The following is a 21,505-nucleotide window of genomic DNA, read 5'->3' on the forward strand; positions in this document are numbered from 1 at the left end:
TGCATCACGAGGTCATAGTGCTTCCCCAGACTTCTACTCTATCAAGTAAAACATGTGTTACCATGGCAATAAATAGTTACAGTAATTTTTTCTCCCATCTATGAGTATCATATTAGTTACATTGAATTTCAAACGTATAATAACTTTTCCAACTAGCTAGAAGCCTAGGTCAAAGCATACACTTCACTTATTTGTGGTGGGTACATTGGTACCAAGATAATTAAAGCTTTGCACAAATTGTTAATGTTCTCCCTTATATGGGTTTTGGTTTAGGGTTTATAATGTCATGGATGATTGTTGGCAACTCAACATGTAAAAAAAGGGTTCTCAAGGATGGAGAACATTGACACGTTTAGAAGCTTAGTACCAATAATATATATATACATAAATACATATGTTTGCAAGTGATTTTCACATCCACTTTCACATACACCCATAAAGACCATGACAAATTTGAAATGTATAAATTCATAAGGCTCTTCATTAAGTTGAAGGATTTGTGAAGCATACATAAACTTGATATGTTGTTATCAAGGGAATTTGAGACAAATATGGACATTGCTTTGGATTAGAGAGAGACTGCAGTTGGTCAAATTGATGTAGACATATGGCTAAAATTGATTGTCACTTTTGATTTCCATCAAAAACCACATTCCGGTTGTACTTCTATAGGGTTGTGAGTTTAGCATAGTCTCACAACTCAAGTATAAAGTCTACAAAAACATAAAAAAACAAAATGAATTAAACATGTAAATCCTTCATAGTACTCACTACTTGTAGGGAAATGTTTTGAACAATGCAACAATTATTTCAAAATATGTTCCTGAGAAAAAATGTTGTATAGATTAGTTAGAAGTAGTTGTTTCATATAATATTGGCAATTTGAGGTTAATTGGGGATGATTTGTTACCCTTACAATGGCTTTTCATTCCGTTAGCCAAAACTCTATCCTCACCATCTTATAAGGTTGTTTTTTACTACCTTAAATATTGGGGTATCTAGTACTATTGGAGTTTGCGAAATGGGTCCTTGTTTGATGGCTGCAATGGAATACAACAAAAAGAGAGGTGCAAAGATCCTCCTATTTTGGAGGGGTTTTTATATTGTCATGTTGTGTGTGTGTGTGTGTGTTTGAAAAAAGAGAGGCGATCCTCCTATTTTAGAGGGGTTTTTATATTGTCATTTTGTTTATATATATATATATATATATATATATTATCACTACTTTTTTGGGAAACAAGAGAGTACCATAGAGATATATCCACCCTATTACAATAGAGTTAAAAAAGGATTTTTATATTACTACGTTGGTTGAATACAGATGCACACACACAGTATACTTTTATGAAAAAGTAGGATACACTTGCAAAGGAAAAGTAAGATGGACTTACATTCATCATCTGTGATGATCCAACATTCCTTGAGGGGATGTATTATCTTGTTGTGATGTCCATTGTCACTAATGAATTCATCATCATTATCATGAACACTAGAATCACTACTAAGAGCAAATGAAGAAGAAGAAGGTCTATTAACGTCATTAGAGAATGGGCTAGACAAGGAGCAACGAAAAACTCCATCCCCATCATCAATTTGTTGACGATGTTCAATATGTCTAATTTCATTACTGATGGCTAGATTTTCTATTGCCATTAATGCTCTATAGCAACAAAGCATGAAACTATCATCCTTTGGATGTGTATTAAATTTCTTAATGTTATGGTTGCTTGTTGGGTAGCGCTTCCTTCTTGCCAAACCACGTGATGATACTTGCATCTTCCTCTTCATCATCTCCAACACCTACATTACAATGAACGCTTCTCTTGGAAAGTAGCACTATATAACTAGAATAAAATGTAATGAACCATCCAACAATTATAAGGTCATCAAAATCTTCATATAGTTATGATTAATACTATATTTAGTCTAATAGGTAGAACTTAACACATGGTCTACCCATACATATATACTGCATTCACAATGTGTGGTGATAACACTCAGGTGTTTAGGTACATATGTGTGGTGCCAATACTCAATATCAAAAATGTTCAAGGCTTGTTAAAATGCATGTTATAATTCAAGGTAATTAGTACCTTTTGCACCATGCTTCTTGGAACATGGTCTTGTGGAATGATATTTTGTGGAGCTCCGGCCTTGCCCATTGGCTTGGAAATTCCCGATAATTTCACTAATACATTTTTTACAAGAAAGATAGGTAATTTTACACATGTTGGTGTCGGTGTTGGTGACATGTGATGGAGGATTTTCTTACTCATGCCTTGAAGCAAACAATAATTACTACTTGGGGATGTAGGTGGCATGTCATGAAGAAAACTATGGAGAAACCCTTTTGGTCCATAAGCCCCATTTGAACCTATTTCATCTATCAAGAGATTGAATTTATGATCCTTGCAATGACATTGTTTTCTACCAGCTTTTTTCTTTCTTAATATACTATCCTTTAGCTTATTATCCTTTGTTATAAGTTTGTCTTCTTGTTCTTCTCTCTTCAATGGGTTAACCTCTAGTTTGAAGCATAAGATCCTTTGCAACTCTTCTTGAAGTAGCTTTTGTAATATACAATTGTCATTAGTACTCATCAACCTTACAGACACCGACTTGTCTAACTTTGTACCTCCAATACTATCCCCATCCAATTTATCTTCTTCTTCTCTAATGATATCAACTAATTCATTATCATGACTTCCTATCTTTTTATCATAATCTTGGTTTGAATGCAAACTAGCCAACAAATCACTTATTCCTAATGTGCCAATTGTGAGGATCTCAACATGATTAGATGATCCAGAATCTTGAAGAATCTCTTTATTCAATGATGTTCTTATGCCACCTAGAAATATTAATTATAATGGAAATGAGTAATAAGTTTAAATTACCAACATTAGAAATGAGTAATTAAAGATTTAGGGAGACTTACTTGAGTTTTTAACATGTTCTTTGCTAGACTTGGAGTGTGGGCTATTGTATAGTTGATGGAGACGTTTCTTGTTTGCCCAATCAAATATCTATTGGAATGTAACATTAAGATGGTCACCAATCAATCTTGGTATGTATGTAGTGATAAAGTTCCATCATGAATGATAACCCAACATGCTTGATTAAACTTACCTTCATTTTGATAATATTGACTCAATTGCAATCTAATATTGCACTTATAAGAGTACAATATGTGTTTCTACACTATTGGATAGAGTTTGACGAAATAATCTTCAATTATTAGACACCTCAAACCTTCATAAGTGGTATACTGGATAGATCTAAAAACCATATGCCACACATGCTCTAGCTTTATAGGACATTTTGGTCCATGTTTATTAATTGAATTTCCTGTTTTAGGATATTGGAATGTGGCCTATCAAGACTGGTAAAGGCATTTATCCTTAACTAAATGTTTGAAAAGAAGAAGTTAGCATCATACACACCATACGCGATTTTAAAGCGTGTTGGCATGTTTATCACGACAGAAGAACATTCCGACCAAGATGTTGACATGTTATTTGTGCTAAAAGGTACCTTTATCGCGGTGCGATAAAAAAAGAATGATAAGAATATCGAATTTTCCATTGTTCATTCTATGCACAAAGTGTCACCGATATACACTTCTGAAAAACCAACTAAATGTAGTTGAGATGAAGAGATTATCCAAATATTATTGTGAGCCTCATCAAAACCCCTTTCCAATTAACAAGAACATATAAATTGGGTTGGTCTCTTAAAGACTTATGCACTCTAGTGTGAAATGGAGCCAATTATCCTCTTAGAGTGTACTATATGATATGGCATTGTGTCATATATTGTGCATCTATCCAAACATCAGTATCGGTAAATTCTCATCTAATCCTATTCATTAGATTTCTGCCATTTCCACATGGTATTGTACAAAGTTTCCATTTTGTGTTTTTGCACAGGAATATCATTAATTTATAAGTTGTTTTTTATCATCACTTAAGCATTTGTCCTCTACTATTTGGCATCACACTTATACGTGGAAAGGAATTCTAATCTATGCACATGATTCTGTATATATCCCTAGCATAATAATTTGAATTTTGCACTTCTTACTTAACATACAAGAGATAGCAACTTTGCACGAGTACAAACTATAAGCTCATCATGACATATGTTAACTTAAGTAATAAATGTCAACAAAGAGGATCCTAAGAAAGGTACTCTATGCTAGGAAATTCAAACTTGTCATTACATGCTCATTAAATTATAGATTGTCATAAAAAACAAGGGAACATTGAAATTAGAGAACGAGATTTAACATAACAAACTAAACAAACTCTTTCTAGCATATGTCTGTTAACTTTAGGAAAAGGTTTACAAATGGGATCCTAAGAAAGGGACTCAACACAAGTATCAGTTATATAAACAAACCATTACATGGGTTGATGAATTCTATATTTTGGAAACTACTTCAAAACAAACACTTGTTTTCATAAGCAACATTTATAATGAGTAGGTGGCCACCATCATGTTGGGGTTAGACGCACACAATAGTAGAAAAATAATAAAATATGAACAATAAATGACTTGGCTATAATAAGTACAATGAAATTATAATAGAGTAATACCCTAAACATGCTTGAATCACGTTTGTTTTTTAAAAGAATAATTAGTTATATCGGATAAGACTAGACCAGCAGCAACCTAGAGACAATTCATTTGACCTAGGAGGCCATCCTCTTGTCTATAGTATGTCCAAGTTCCAATGCATGAATGGGTGATGGCCCCATGGTCCTTATCAAATAGTGGTCTCAATCAACTATGCATACAGTCAAGGATATTTTAGAATAATCCCGTCCATAATTTATGTGAGAATTGTATGCCATGTTTGTTACGATAGGGCTTCGATGACCCCTGTTCATATTTTCAAATATCTTGGGTTTGGGGTTTCCTCAAGTGGACTTTTCTGGATTGAGTTAAACTTTTTATTTAAATATTCTCTCTCTTTTACACGCTTTCTTTCTCTAAATCTCTATCTTTCAATCTAGTCTCTAACTCTTGACATTTCACATGTAAATTATGAGCATGTGTTGTTTTTTTTTGTTTTTTTTATCCAAAAAAACACTACTTCGCATTAGTTAGCAAACCAAATAAAACAATGTTCAACTCGAATCCACAATGGAATAAGTATATACAACATGGAGGAACGACTCCAAAACCAACAAAACTCATGCGGCCCTTATCCCCAACAAAACTGAAACAAAACCCATTTTACACAATTTCTACTCATCTTTTATCAACTATACCTACATATTATTCATCCCATGTACAATATTGAGAGCCATTGGCGAAAACAACTACTTAGGCGCCTGGTAGTTCCACATAGGCTTTGTCGAAGATTTGACCATCATGGGAGAACAACCCCATTTCAGCAAGTACATAGACCTTGCACTTTTTGCTTCATCCGATTCCCCCTGAATTGAGTTCATACCGTCCACGCAGCCAGGCCACTAGCTCAAACCAGATACTTAGCATCACCTCACCGCATGAGAGCTTTTGCCCCTAAAAATCAAACTTATAGCGATTGGTCGAAATGTGCTAGACCGATAAGCACACCACCATAATCCAAATCTCCTCAAAAATTTTAGAATTTGTACCAGATCTCACCCTTAGATATAAAAAATGCCTCAATCATTTATAAAATTTTGCCTAGTAAACCACTCTCTCCATCTCTGATGAATATTATCAAACTAGGAGATCCCTAAAGCAAGGTGGTAAGGAGTTTCAAAAATCTCTTTGTTCCTAACAGTCGGCAACAGTTCGGTTTGAATCGAACCAAACTGCGAAACTGAGGCTTAATGATTAAATTGGTTTGGTTTGGTTCAGGTCAGGTTTTTCTAAACTGTCCGGTTTGGTTTCCACAGTTAGAAACCACGGTTTAAATAGTTTAACGGTTTTTTTTAATTTAAAAAATTAATTTTTTTTAAAAATTAAATTTTTTTTTAAACAACCTTTACATTTTCAGGCCTTATTCTCACATTTTAGGAAAATCTTTAAATTTTTAAATTTTTAAAATAATAAAATTTTAAAAAATGTTAAAAAATTTTAATTGAATTTTGACCTAAGTTGAAACCGAAACCGAACCACCAAACTATGTTTTTAACGGTTAATGGTTTAAGGGATTGGAAATTTTTTAATGGTTTCATGGTTCGGTTCGGTTTGGGTCAGGTTTCAAAAAAATTAAACGGTTCAGTTTTGACCCTCTCAAACCGAACCGTTGCTGATTGTTATTTGTTCCATCAATTCATAAATAAAAAATATTTCTACATTCATTTCGAAGCATACAAATGATTATATGTTGTAAAGAGTTGCTAAATTTTACAATTTTGGAATACACATATTTGTGTGGTAATATGTGTATGCCTACCTTTCATAAGGTTTCTAGTATTAAGATGTTGATTATTATGAGTGATATCCCTAAAAACTTTCATGATGATTCTTCATGTGATCATTTGTAAACAATGTTAGGCTCATTCGCTCATGTTTTTTTTTTTTTAATGTATTTCCAATGTTTGCATTACCGACAAAATACCTTGTTTGCAATAACAATTATATATATTTAAGAATTTGTTATATATCTCCTATTCTATTTATATGTCTTGCAATACCATGATTGACCTAGAAACTTTGGGGGTAGTTTTGGTCAAAAGACCATGTAAACATAGATTATGGTTATTTTTATAGGCTCTTTATTATTGTTGACCCTTTTTTATTTAAAGGTTACTGCTTAATCAAATTTTGTCAATTTACCCACATAGACCTTTTCTGCCCCAGATCTTGCTTAGCCAACATCATGCACTCGTCCACTAATTGTCCACACTTGCCCCAATTTAAAGCAAAATTTGTAAATCCAACCTTCACCCAACAAATAATATGATGACAACATGGTCGCTTGATTTTATTGTGACTTCCAACATGATGTGTTAAGCACTCTTGGGTATTATGTTTCCATTGCATTGAAACATTGTCTATAAATTATAACAAGATTTAACGCCAAACTCACCAATACAATGATACAATGAACGAATCCACAATCCACAAACTTAACTAATTGGGACATTTGTCCATTTTGGCTAGATGACTTCCATGTAACTAGTTTTGATCACCCGCTCGTATTGATCAAGGATGTCACAATCTACACCAACTAATATGCATGTCATTTTTCTATAGTAGTTATAGGTCTCATGGAAATTGAGGCCTAGTTGGTTCTCCACACAGTACTACAAATGTTGCAATTAACAATGGTGAGCCAATCAACAAATAGAGGAAGACATGCACTTGTACAAAAGTTGCAACAAATTTTTGAGACTCAATCAACCCACTAAAGAGGTTAGAATCTAGCATCAAGTAGCTCTTTCACTAGAACTATTCCAAAAATGGGACATCAATTTTGGTATACCACTCAATCCATGAGCCACATATTGCCCTAGGCCGACCAAAACTCTCATATGTATACCTCATGTAACAATATGGAAAGACAAATTAATTAAGATTATTGGTACTAATAGTCGATTGCAACTCAACTAGATGTTCATGACCAAATACTGCAAAGCCTTTCGGCTGCTCTATATAAATTTCCTCATCTAAATCACCATGGAGGAAAGCCGTTTTTACATCTAGCTGAATAAGCTCCAAAATCTCGGCTGCCACTACGCCGAGCATAAATGGAAGGGTCGTCATTTTCACCACTTGTGAAAAAATTTCGTCGAAATCGACACCATATTCTTGTCGAAACCCTTTCACAACTAACCTGGCCTTGAACTTTGGAGTGGTCAAATCAGATGTCTCATTTAGTCTGTAGACCCACTTGCACAGAAGAGCGCGTCGATTTTTCACTAATTCGATTAAGTCCCAAGTATTGTTTGCTCTAATGGAGTGCATTTCCGACTCCATTGCCAGATGCCATGGGGCCGAATCGACGGATGCCAATGCTTCTTCATATGACGACGTTTAGCTAGGGTCCATGAAGAAGACTCCAAGAGAGTACCTCTTCGGGGGTTGCAACAGTCTCTCAGATCTTCGAAGGATGACTGAACTAGTCGCATCAGGTGTTGGGGTCGGATGATCCAAAGCCGAACCATTCGGTTGTGCCGAGTTGGGCGCTACCGAGTCAGTGGTAGAGGTTTCAGCTACCCGTGAAGCCGACTTCGTGTTATGTGTTGGGCCTTCGTGAAGGGTCAACACTTCGGAAAAAGTTACCCTTCGGACTTCAATAGGCCTTTCGGTCGTCTTATACATAGCCAACTCATTGAACATGACGTCTGAACTTCGGATGATCTGTCTATGCTTGGGGTTCGAGAGTCAGTATCTCATCTCGTCGTCTGATCCATAGTTAAACAAAATGCATTTCCTGGATCTTGTCCACACAAAGAGAGAAAGAGAGAAGAAAGAGAGAGAGAGAGAAAGGGAAAGAGATATATTGATGAGGCAGAAAGAGAGAATTGAAAAGAAAGTATTTTATTGCGATATAAGATGGAGTACACAGAGTAGGCAATAGGGAGCTATAGGATGGCGTTGAACCAATTTGGTTTTTGGATGGTTGATAGCTCCTTATTTATAATTCTCTATAGAGTAATCTAGAACACTCTAGAATATTCTGGGGTAATTTAGTAATTAGAAGGTTTATAGAGTATTCTAGAAGGTTCTAGCATATAGAACACTCTAGAATATTCTAGGACATTCTAGAATATAAAGTAATTCAAAATATCCTTATGATATTAGATTATATATTCTAAAAACTATACGCATAAACGTGTTATTACAATGGTTGGGAATCTCGAATGAAAGGCGACAGGATGTACTAGCTCTCCGTCATCTCTAGTCTCCAACAAGACACTTCCTAGTGCAAAATCGGATGCATCAGCTTCAAGGATGAAGCGTTTTGTTGGGTCGACATGTGCTAAGATCGGTGCCGTTGTAAACGCCTGTTTTAAACTTTCAAATGCCTCGGCTGCATCCGAACTCCAAATGAATGGTTGATTTTTGTGTGTGAGTTGAGTGAGCAGAAACACGACCTTAGAATAATGTTTAATAAATTTCTGATAAAAATTTGCAAACCCGAGAAAACATTGCACGTCGCACACTGAAAGGGGAGTTTGCCACTCTAGAATTGCTTGAACCTTCATGGGGTCCATAGAAATACCATCTGAGGATACAACGTACCCCAAAAATTCCACTTGATTCTGGCCAAAACTACACTTTTCTAATTTTGCATAGAGACCATATTCTCGTAGCCGACGTAGTACCTTACAAACATATTCATCATGTTCCTCTTGGGTCTTCGAATAGATCAAAATGTCATCTAGGTAAACTATAGTGAAGACATTGAGAAAATCTCGAAAAATATCATTCGCCATATGTTGGAAAACTGTAGGTGCATTCGTGAGACCGAATGGCATCACAGTATACTCGAAATGTCCATAGCGAGTGTGAAAAGCAGCCTTCCATTCATCCCCCGGACGAATCCAAACTAGATTATATGCACCACAAAGGTCCAATTTCATGAAATATTTTGCTCCACTAACATTCCGAAAGATTCGGGATTAACGGTTTAAAAGCATATCGATTCCGGATGGTCACTTTGTTTAGCCCTCGATAATCCACGACCAACCGAAGAGACCCATTCTTTTTCTTAATGAAGAAGATAGGTGCACCAACAGGGGATCAAGAATGCCGAATGAATCCATTTGCGAGATTCTCGTCGATATATTCCCACAAAGTCTCTAGCTCTACAAGGGAAAGATTATAAATTAGGCCCCATGGAGGTTCTTTCCCCAGTTGCAAGTCAATAGGGCAGTCGTATGGCCGATGCTCCGGCAATGTATTGGCCTTCACCTTATCAAAGACATCTGAAAACTCTTTGTATTTATCTAGTAGTTTAATGTCCCCTTCATGTAAGGTGGATGATGGAGTTTCCACTATTGCGAAGACAAACATATGCTCAGTCCCCCCTTCCTCACGTAATTGACATAAAGAGATGGTAGATAACTTATGGGGTCTAGTATCAAATGTCGGAGATTTGAGGGATGTGGCCTTTGTTCTTTCTTCTTGGGTCTCCTCAATTGTTCTTTTCATCCAATCAATCTTCGGGTTATGGAGTTCAAACCAAGGGAGACCTAGAACTATTGGGTGTTCTGGACTACGAATAATGTTGAAAGAGATTATGCTTGCCAAATCGCCAAGAACTATACGAATTGGCTCGGACTCCTCGACTATATCACCTGATGCTATGGGACGGCTATCAATGACTCCTATGACTACTGGGTTCGGGAGCTTATTCAAGAGAATGTTTTGTGACAATGCAAATTCACGATCCATGAAACAAGAGTTGGCTCCAGAATCTAGGAGGGCAGAGGCTAGGACTCGATGACATGTAGATGTGGTAAGCTCATCTTGTGCAGAAAAAACTCTACTCACTTGACTTGATAAAATGGAACCACGACTAGGGACTAACTCTACATATCTAGGATGGTCCAACCAAATGGCTCCTATTTTGGCCGCACTTACTCGTTTAACACATCCTCTAATTGACTCAAGACGTCGAATCTATTCTCATGGCATGGACTATTAGGCTTATTAACGTTATTAGAAGTAACAATAGAGCTTGAAGTAGGAATATCATGTGCACTTACTTGGTATACTTTACATCTAGGTTTATGTGGACAATTCACGGCTATATGTCTTGGACCGACGCAATATAGACATAGGCGGTGCGCCCAACGTCGTTGTTTCTCAATATCGGATAAAGGCCCTCGACGTTGTGTTGTCTCTATTTCCATCGGATCGGAGTTGGGCCATCCCCCGCTTGTGGGGGCGTTGCGACTACGGAAGCATACGTTTGTTCTGGTTGGCGGCGTAACATTTGTTGGCGCTCAGAACGTCGCTCAAAAAGACGATTATCACATCGCACAGCTTGACTAATGGCCTTTGTTAGAGACTTCGGATCTTCATGGAAAGTAAGTAGAAGATCTTTGACATCATTACGCAAACCTTGGCGGAATTGATCCATTAAAGCCGCCTCATCCCAAGGAATATCGCGTGCCAAAAGACGAAAATCAGCTGCATACGCCAACGCGGGACGATCTCCTTGCCGGAGTCTTCGAATCTTGTTTGTCGTCGTCCTAGTGTTGTCGGTGTCTCCAAAACTAGCCTGAAACTCCTTAACAAATGCCTCAAAATCGTCTAGCAATGGTGATTTCTTCTCAAGAAGTGGTGCAAACCATGCTAATGTTGTACCACATAACAAGGTTCCCACTAATCCCACACGAACCGTGTCAATTGGGTATCGATTGGGATGTAACTGAATAACCAAACGGACTAGATTCAAAAAACCTCGAAATAAAGACCTCGTACCATCAAATTTGGCAGGGAGACTAATCTTTGGTTCTCGAGGGGAGTTTAGAGCCCCCGACGCTTGTTGTCGGAAAAATTTGCCGAATTCTTCAAATTTGAACTCTCCTCCATTATCAGTTCGAAGGCATTTCAGTTTTCGACCGTTTTGGTTCTCTACCATAGTGAGCCAATCGGAAAAAGTCGAGAACACTCGATCTTTGGTTTTGATCGGATAAACCCACACCTTCCGAGTCGAGTCGTTAATAAAGCTGACGAAATACAAAGCACCGTCGAGAGACTAATGTGGCATTGGACCAAAAACGTCCGAGTAGACCAAATCGAGTGGACTCGATTCTCTCAATGCTGATGTCGGGCGTGATGCGACTATCTATTTGTTGTACAATTGGCAATACTTGCAAAATTGATGATCAGAGAAGGAGATTTTAGGGATGTATCTGGCACTAGATAAATGCGTTATGTTGGCCTTGCTAAGGTGTCTGAGTCGTCCATGCCATAGAGATGACACGGGGATATCATCCAAGAACAGGTCACCCTCTCTAAGTATGACATACAATGAGTACAATGAATGTACTTTTGGTCCTCGAGCAAGCAGGTGGTTCCCCCTGTGGAGTGTCCACCCTCCAAATGAGAAGCCAGCATGAATGCCGTCTTCATCCAATTGGCCAACTGAGATCAAAGGTCTTGATAGCTCAAGTACATGTCGGACATTATGTAGTACTAATGTAGAGCCACTTGGAAGGTTGAGCTCTACTTTGTCAATTCTGATGATAGCACAATGTTGCGAATTTCTGACTCGAACAGAGTCGGAATGTCAGGCCGAGTATTGTTGAGATTGGGATCAAAGAGGGGTCACATGATATGAAGTGCCCGAGTTCAAGAGGCATGTGCTTGATTCCTCAGTCATAAGCAGAACTCTGATTCGACTGGGTTACCAATGGATAGTATGTTTGGGTCGCTCAGCACTACTTCGGCTGAAGAGCTGACGTAATTGACCTCCTCATTCCGACCACTCTTCTAATCCACTCGTTGAGCTTTGTCGTTTTTGGCTTTGAGTGTGCGGCAATTAGTTTTGGTGTGTCTGGGTTTCTTGCAATAATTGCAAACTCAATTGTCCCGGGATTTGCTCCGACTTCGTTGGTTGTTCGGATGTCGTGAAGAATCTCTTCCTTGATTGTTTGATCGGTCGGTCAAACCTTGTAAGCATAGTTGGCCGAATCGTTTGCAAACGATTTCCTCCGAGTTGCTTCAATCATAATTGCACTCGTGATTGAGGAGTATTTGACGGCAACAGTCAACGTGTTGTACAAAGTAGTGACGAAAGTTTCCCACGAAGGGGGGAGACTGCTCATGAGCAACATTGCTCTCAGTTCATCTTCGATCGTCGTCCCCTGGGCCGTAATTTGGGAACTTAAACTTTTGTACTTATTTAGATGTACTTGGACCGAGTAAGATTCTTTCATCCAAAGGTTGTAAAGGCACTGAATCAGATATACCTTTGTGGCATTTTTGTAGGTGTCCGAGAGTGTCGTCCACAGTTGGAAGGCAGTTGAACACGATTGCACTATGAAGTACACGGACTCCGACAAGTGCATCTGAATTGTGGCGCGAACAATTCTGTCAAGCTTCTGCACTCAATTGGCTTGTATCCTTCTTGAGGGTTTTCATTTTTTATGGGGTCGATTTTCCCCTTGACTATCAGAAGTTGAAGTTCAATCCGTCAAACTTCCTTGGACTCATTTTTTATGAGCCGGATGTTGATGCCATCTGTGTTGATTTACTAGACTTTGTCCGGAGTCGAATATGAACAATGGTGGAGTGTAGCCAACAGGCTCACTCAATGTTGTTCTAGTCGGATTTGGACATAAGTTGAAACGATTTCGACTATTAACGAATTCTGTCCAAAGTGACTACAGTCAATCGACTTAGCCGAATTGGACTTGAATTTGCCGATTCGATTTTGAATGTAGATTTAAAGATGTCGATCACAGATTATATGCCGATTATCCAAGTCGATCCTGCTTCGGTTGACTACAACAATGAGAGGACAGAGCCGACTGGTCCTCCCGAGTGTCGTTCAACCGAATGAAACACGGATTGGGGTTGTTCCCTGGAGTTCAAGCTACTACGAGTGATTACGATGAGCGAATAAATAGCATCAATTGACCTATTAGATTGTCATCTATTCCGATGTAACACAATTGAGGCAGAGCCTCCAAAACAAAATCTCACTCCAAGTGGCTACAATCACAAGGGTAAAGTACAACCAACTAGCTTACTTTAATGGTGATTTAGAACAATGTAGTGCAGGTCTTGCAGGTGTTTCTCTTCACAAAAATGATCTTGTAGAGAGTTGCCAACCGAGATCTTCAAGGTGTACAGAGGAAGAGTTGCTAATGGAGACTACGTAGACGTGGTAAGAGAATCGAAAACACCAAGCTCTGATACCAGATGTTGTGATTGCGACCATATAGTGCGGAACAATCTTAGCACTCCTCTAGTGAAAGATCATTAACATATACAAGTCTAGAGGATTAATGGTTACAAGCAACTGAATCAAGTAACAAGATCAACACGAGTGCAAGAAGGAGAGAGAGAGAGAGAGAGAGAGAGAGAGAGAGAGAGAGAGAGAGAGCAGAACATTAGGCATAAGGTGAACTTTATTCAAGCTCTGCAGCTCAATGTACAGAATGAACAACTCCTCAAACTGGGTTACAAAGTCAGTAACTTATATACTGACTAACTTAGGGCAACTGCCCTTCTTAATATTTACAAAGATGGCCTAAACCTAGTGTGTACAAATGGGACAATGGGATATTTACTACCTAAGTTCCCATACCCCCCACTCCCACAATTGTTCTTAGTTATAGTGATCACCTATTGATCATTGAGACCCTCCCACATTTAGATCCCATTGATTGTTCAATAGTTGTTGCTCATGTATATGTTTATTGCGTACTAATCAAAGGATCCACCCCCTCTAGATGTAAGTATGTTTTAGATAATGTTTGTTTGTACTCTCTTTACTACCTAGGTTCCCATGCAAGGCATATCAACCCCAAACATGGTAGATTGTTACATATTAACCCCAATATGGTATAGATCATGGCTTCTACTACATGATTTTCACATTTAGTCTACAAAGTCCGAAAACTAAAAAGCCATCACACCCTTGGCTAAACACAAATGCATAATCAGAAAACAATCAGGGAATGTGCTTATAACATGTTCTTTGCTAGACTTGGAGTGTGGGCTATAGTTGTATAGTTGATCAAGACGTTTCTTGTTTGGCCAATTAAATATCTATTGGAATGTAAGATTAAGATGTTCACCAATCAATCTTGATATGTATGTAGAGATAAAATTCCATCATGAATGATAACCCTGTTGGGAAGTCGGTCCCTCTGGATGGGATCCGGTTATGAATGAAGAGGACCCGGTGAGAACCAGATCGGATGGACCTGGTTAGAAGCGGAAGAGAAGACATATTTGTAAATATGTTTTGAGTAAGCCTATTGAGGCTATATTTGTAAATATCTGTAACTTCTTATGAGTATAAATATGAACTAGGGCAATCACAGAAGTTAGGTTGTTGTCATATTGTTGTATGTGCATAACTGTTTTATAGAGAGTGAGAGATACAAAGCAATACTCTGTTGTAACCGCTTGGCGAAGATACAGCGCTCGAGGTTGTTGCCTCCGAGTCTCTGATTGTACCTTCCTTATATAGTGATAGTTTGGAGTCTGTGGGCTCCCGTAGTTTTTCCCAATCAGGGTTTTCCATGTAAACATCATGTGTACTCTCTATTGTTTGTGTGTGTACGTGCGTTCTCTCCCCACTTCCCATTTCTGTGTTTGATTCTCATTGAAGTGATTCAAGACTCGGTTGTGGTCGAGCAATATTCCACACTATTTTCTTTCAAACCCAACATGCTTGATTAAAATTACCTTCATTTTGATATTATTGACTCAATTGCAATCTAATATTGCACTTCTAGAGTACAATATGTGCTTCTACACTATTGGATAGAGTTTGACGAAATAATCTTCAATTATTAGACACCTCAAACCTTCATAAGTGGTATACTCAATAGATCTAAAAACCTTATGCCACACATGCTCTAGCTATATAGGACATCTTGGTCCATGTTTATTAATTGAATTTCCATTTTTAGGATATTGGAATGTGGCCTATCAAGTCTGGTAAAGGCATTTATCCTCAACTAAATTTTTGAAAGAAGAAGTTAGCAAGCATCATACACACCATACAAGATTTTAGAGCGTGTTGGCATGTTTATCACGACAGAAGAACATTCTGACCAAGATGTTGACATGTCATTTCTTCCAAAAGGTACCTTTATTGTGGTGTGATAAAAAAAGAATGATAAGAATATTAAATTTTCCATTGTTCATCCTATGCACAAAGTGTCACCGATAGACACTTCTGAAAAATCAACTAACCGTAGTAGAGATGAAGAGATTCTCCAAATATTATTGTGACCCCAATAAAAACCCCTTTCCAATTAACAAGAACATATAAATTGGGTTGGTTTTTTAAAGACTTATGCACTCTAGTGTGAAAGTGGAGCCAATTATCCTCTTAGAGTGTACTATATGATATGGCATTGTGTCATATATTGTGCATCTATCCAAACACAAGTATCGGTAAATTCTCATCTAATCTTATTTCATTAAGTTTCTGCCATTTCCACATGGTGTTGTACAAAGTTTGCATTTTGTGTTTTTGCACATGAATATCATTAATTTATAAGTTGTTTTTTATCATCACTTAAGCCTTTGTCCTCTACTATTTGGCATCACACTTATACATGGAAAGGAATTCTAATCTATGCACACGATTCTGTATATATCCCTAGCATAATAATTTGCACTTCTTTACGTACAAGAGATAAGAACTTTGCGCGAGTACAAACTAAATAAGCTCATCATGACATAAGTTAACTTAAGTCATAAATGTCAACAAAGAGGATCCTAAGAAAGGTACTCAACGCTAAGAAATTCAAACTTGTCATTACAAGCTCATTAAATTATAGCTTGTCATCAATTTCAAAGAAAAAAAAGGGAACATTGAAATTAGAGAACAAGATTTAACATAACAAACTAAAGAAATTATTTCTAGCATATGTCTGAACTTTAGGAAAAGGTTTACAAATGGGATCCTAAGAAAGGGACTCAACACACGTATCAGTTATATAAACCAACCATTATATTGGTTGATGAATTCTATATTTTGGAAACTACTTCAAAACAAACACTTGTTTTCATAAGCAACATTTATAATGAGTAGGTGGCCACCATCATGTTGGGATTAGAAGCACACAATAGTAGAAGAAATAATAAAATATGAACAATAAATGACTTGGCTATAATAAGTACAATGAAATTATAATAGAGTAATACCCTAAACATGCTAGAATCATGTTTGTTTTTTAAAAGAATAATTACTTATATCCGATAAGAACATACCAGTAGCAACCTAGAGACAATTCATTTGACCTAGGAGGCCATCCTCTTGTCTATAGTATGTCCAAGTTCCAATGCATGAAGGGGTGACGGCCCCATGGTCCTTATCAAATAGTGGTCTCAATCAACTATGCATACAATCCAAGATATTTTAGAATAATACCGTCCATAGTTTATGTGAGAATTGTATGCCATGGTTGTTATGTTAGGGCTTTGATGACCCATGGTCATATTTTCTAAGAATAAGTGTTCAAAGTTAGTTATAAAAGCCCAAGGATCATAAACACTTTAAGCTTCTAGAATAAGACTTATCGTACATAGCAAAACAAAATTCTTTTAATTGTAGCGTCCCATTACAATGATTAAAAATTAGAAAATGTAATTGAATTATACTCCCATGAACTATTTACAAAAAAAAAAAGCAAAAAAAATTGGATATCTCAGCTTGGCCCATCATACAACGATGTACATAGTAAATGTCATGGGTTCAGGTTTATTGTCTTTGAACCTCTCCAAGATCATATTGATGATAACATTTACCCATGTCCTTGATCCTCTTTCCAACACCATATTGATGACAACATTAATATGCTAAGATAAACATATAAGTAACAAGGATTTGTCAATGGAGTAAATTGCATATAAGGAACACAAGACCATGATGCTTACCTCCTTCCGGCAATCTAGTGTTGCATCATCTCCCTAGATGTTCTAGCTTTATTATTTAATTCCACATATGTGGACTATAAATTAACCCCATGTTTTAGCCTAAGCACATATATATACAGTTTTCAAGTTGGGGCAACCATTTTCTTACATTAATCCCCTATGGCTAGATGTTCTGCTCTTGGAAAACAAATCTAGGAAATATTTTATTGTGTATGGGAGATGGATTCTATGAGTTTTTCACTCCCACTCTCACAAACTCTATTGGGTTTATCTATTGATGAATCAAATGGTGTACCTGTTTGTAATGCAAGAAATCATGAAGCAGTTACCACTGGAAATCTAGATATCATGCTTTTGTTCAATATAGACCATGTGGTGCTTTTTATAAATACTTACGTAACAATGAAGACTATGAACATATTGGAAAACTTTTGTATGCACAATAAGTTGAGTATCCATAGCTCCAAATTAAAGGTTATGCTCATGAAGACTTACAAAAGGATAAGCTATATAGTTTGTCCAATAATAAGCCCCACTTGAAACCGTAGAAAGCTTCGAATATCTTGGGTTTGGGGTTTCCTCAAGTGAATTTTTCTGGATCAAGTTAAACTTTTTATTTAAATATTCTCTCCCTTTTACACGCTTTCTTTCTCTAAATCTCTATCTTTCAATCTAGTCTCTAACTCTTGACATTTCACATGTAAATTATGAGTATGTGGTATTGTTTTTTAGTTTTTTTATCCAAAAAAACACTACTTCGCATTAGTTAGCAAACCAAATACAACAATGTTCAACTCGAATCCACAATGGAATAAGTATATACAACACAAAGGAACAACTCCAAAACCAACAAAACTCATGTGGCACATATCCCCAACAAAACTTAAACAAACCCCAGTTTACACTATCTCTACTCATCTTTTATAATCTATACCTACATATTTACATCCCATGTACCATATTGGGAGCCATCGGCGGAAACAACTACCTAGGCACCTAATATTTCCACTTAGGCCTCGTCAAATATTTGATCATCATGGGAGAACCACCCCATTTCAGCGAGAACTTAGACCTTGCCCTTTCTGCTTCATCTGATTCCCCCTAAATTGAGTCATACCGTCCACGCAGCCAGGCCACTAGCTCAAACCAGATATTTAGCATCACCTCACCACAAACAAACTTATAGCTCCTGGTCCAAATGTGTCAGATCGACAAGCACACCACCATAAGCCAAATCTCCTCAAAAGATTTAGAATTTTTTCCAAGTCTCACCCCATCACATAGGAACACGCTACCACTCTCCACTATATAATCCATGTCCTTGTGGGTTTAACTATTCTACCCAGCCTTCTCCATTTAGGGTCAAACCTTGTATGGAACCCCACACAACATTCCCATTCACACCGCATGTTGCCACAATTCTAAGGCTTCTATTCCAAATGCATCAAAATAGTAATAGTATGTGTTTGTTTGATACATAAAAAATGTATCAATCATTTATAAAAATTTGCCTAGTAAACCACTCTCTCCATCTCTAATGAATATTATCAAACTAGGAGATCCCTAAAGCAAGGTGGTAAGGAGGTTGAACGATCTCTTTGTTCCTAACAGTCGGCAATGGTTCGGTTTGAACCGAACCAAACTGTGAAACCACGGCGTAACTGTTTTTCTAAACGGTTCAGTTCGGTTTCCACAATTCGAAATTGCGGTTTAAATAGTTTAACGAGTTTTTTTATAATTATTTTTAAAAATTTTAAAAATTGTTTTTAACAATCTTTTCATTTTCAAGCCTTATTCTCACATTTTAGGAAAATTTTGAAAATTTTGAAAAAATTTAAAATAATGAAATTTTTTAAAATTGAATTTTGACCTAAGTTGAAACCGAAACCGAACCACGAAACCGCGGTTTTTAACGATTTAATTAAGGGATTGAAATTGTTTTTAATAGTTTCATGGTTCAGTTCGGTTTAGTTTATGTTTCAAAAAAATTAAACGGTTCAGTTTTGACCCTCTCAAACCAAACTGTTGTTGATTGTTATTTGTTCCATCAATTCATAAATAAAAAATATTTCTACATTCATTTCGAAGAATACAAATGATTACATGTTGTAAAGAGTTGCTAAATTTTACAATTTTGGCATACACATATTTGTGTGGTAATATGTGTATGCCTATCTTTCATAAGGTTTCTAGTATTAAGATGTTGATTATTATGAGTGATATCCCTAAAAAACTTTCATGATGATTCTTCATGTGATCATTTGTAAACAATGTTAGGCTCATTCGCTCATGTATATTGTTTTAGATGTATTTCCAATGTTTGCATTACCAACAAAATACCTTGTTTGCAATAACAATTATATATATTTAAGAATTTGTTATATATCTCCTATTTTATTTATATGTCTTGCAATACCTTGATTGACCTAGAAACTTTGGGGGTAGTTTTGTTCAAAAGACCATGTAAACATAGATTATGGTTATTTTTATAGGCTCTTTATTATTATTGACCCTTTTTTATTTAAAGGTTACTACTTAATCAAATTTTGTCACTTTACACACATAGACCTTTTCTGCCCCATATCTTGCTTAGTCAACATCAGGCACTCGACTACTAATTGTCCACACTTGCCCCAAAGCAAAATTTGTAAATCCAACCTTCACCCAACAAATAATATGAGGACAACATGGTCGCTTGATTTTATTGTGACTTCCAACATGATGTGTTCAACACTCCTGAGTATTATGTTTCCATTCCATTGAAACATTGCCTATAGATTATATCAATATTCAATGCCAAACTCGCCAATACAATGATACAATGAACGAACCCACAATCTTGAGTATTTTGGATTGATGACTTCCACAATCCACAAACATAACTTAATTAATTGGGACATTTATCCATTTTGGCTAGATGACTTCCACGTAACTAGTTTTGATCACCCCCTCGTATTGATCAAGGATGTCACAATCTACACCAACTAATATGCATGTCATTTTTCTATAGTAGTTACAGGCCTCATGGAAATTGAGGCCTAGTTGGTTCTCCACACAGTACTACAAATGTTGCAATTAACAATGGCGAGCCAATCAACAAATAGAGGAAGACATGCACTTGTACAAAAGTTGCAACAAATTTTCAAGAATCAATAAGCCCACTAAAGAGGTTAGAATGTAGCATCAAGTAGCTCTTTCTCTAAAACTACTCCAAAAATGGGACCTCAAATTTGCTATGCCACTCAACCCACGAGCTGCATATTGCCTTAGGCCGACCAAAATTCTCATATGTATACCTCATGTAACAATATGGAAAGACAAATTAATTAAGAGTATTGTTATTAATAGTCGATTTGATCTCATGTACCTCTATTTAATCAAGTATTGATGTTCAATAATTGTTACTCATGTATATGTTTATTGCTTACTTATCAAAGGATCCCCCCCACCTCTAGACATAAGTATGTTTTAGATACATACTCTCTTTACTACCTAGGTTCCCATACCACCCACTCCTACAATTGTTCTTAGTTATAGTGATCACCTATTGATCATTGAGACCTTCCCACATTTAGATCCCATTGATTGTTCAATAGTTGTTGCTCATGTATATGTTTATTACATAATTGTACCCTCTTTACTACCTAGGTTCCCATACAAGGCATATCAACCCCAAACATGGTAGATTGTTGCATGTTAACCCCAATATGGTATAGATCACGGCTTCTACTACATGATTTTCATATTTAGAAGACAAAATCCGAAAACTGAAAAGCCATCAAATCCCTGGCTAAACACAAATGCATAATCAGAAAACAGTCAGGGACTGCGCTTATAACTCAAATATAGCAGAGGCTAGTATTGAAGATCAAAACATAACCTACACCAGAACCATACTATGGTGGTTGGATCATTTTACCAATGGTATAACCAAGCTTAAACTACCCCTATGAATAAAATTATTCATCTTTCG

General features: G+C 36.8%; 1 protein-coding gene across 2 annotated transcripts; it reads right to left on the reverse strand.

The window, feature by feature from the left end:
- Positions 1–546: 546 nt before the first annotated feature.
- Positions 547–15,547, reverse strand: LOC147868613 (uncharacterized). 2 transcript variants are annotated; one of them, XM_087321428.1, is made up of 5 exons: positions 15,328–15,547; positions 2,939–3,026; positions 2,094–2,851; positions 1,392–1,800; positions 547–713 (listed from the first exon to the last, which is right to left on the reverse strand). In XM_087321428.1, exons 1-5 carry the CDS (start codon positions 15,331–15,333, stop codon positions 694–696), a joined length of 1,281 nt encoding a protein of 426 aa, XP_087177554.1. In that variant the 5' UTR covers positions 15,334–15,547; the 3' UTR covers positions 547–693. The 2 variants fall into 2 exon arrangements, with proteins under 2 accessions (XP_087177554.1, XP_087177563.1); XM_087321437.1 differs by lacking the exon at positions 15,328–15,547 and adding an exon at positions 3,130–3,334.
- Positions 15,548–21,505: the final 5,958 nt, after the last annotated feature.

The sequence above is a fragment of the Azolla caroliniana genome, unplaced genomic scaffold (genome assembly GCF_043228905.1).
Source record: "Azolla caroliniana isolate FFs.n. ecotype wild unplaced genomic scaffold, voAzoCaro1.0.p SCAF_1, whole genome shotgun sequence".
NCBI lineage: Eukaryota > Viridiplantae > Streptophyta > Polypodiopsida > Salviniales > Salviniaceae > Azolla > Azolla caroliniana.

Bases quoted from the DNA above. Each gene is read 5' to 3' on its own strand.
- LOC147868613 (XM_087321428.1), bottom strand. The intron at 2,852-2,938 runs GTAAGTCTCCCT...TAATATTTCTAG, and splicing joins AGAACATGTTAAAAACTCAA to GTGGCATAAGAACATCATTG. The intron at 1,801-2,093 runs GTACTAATTACC...ATTGTAATGTAG, and splicing joins CAAGAAGCATGGTGCAAAAG to GTGTTGGAGATGATGAAGAG.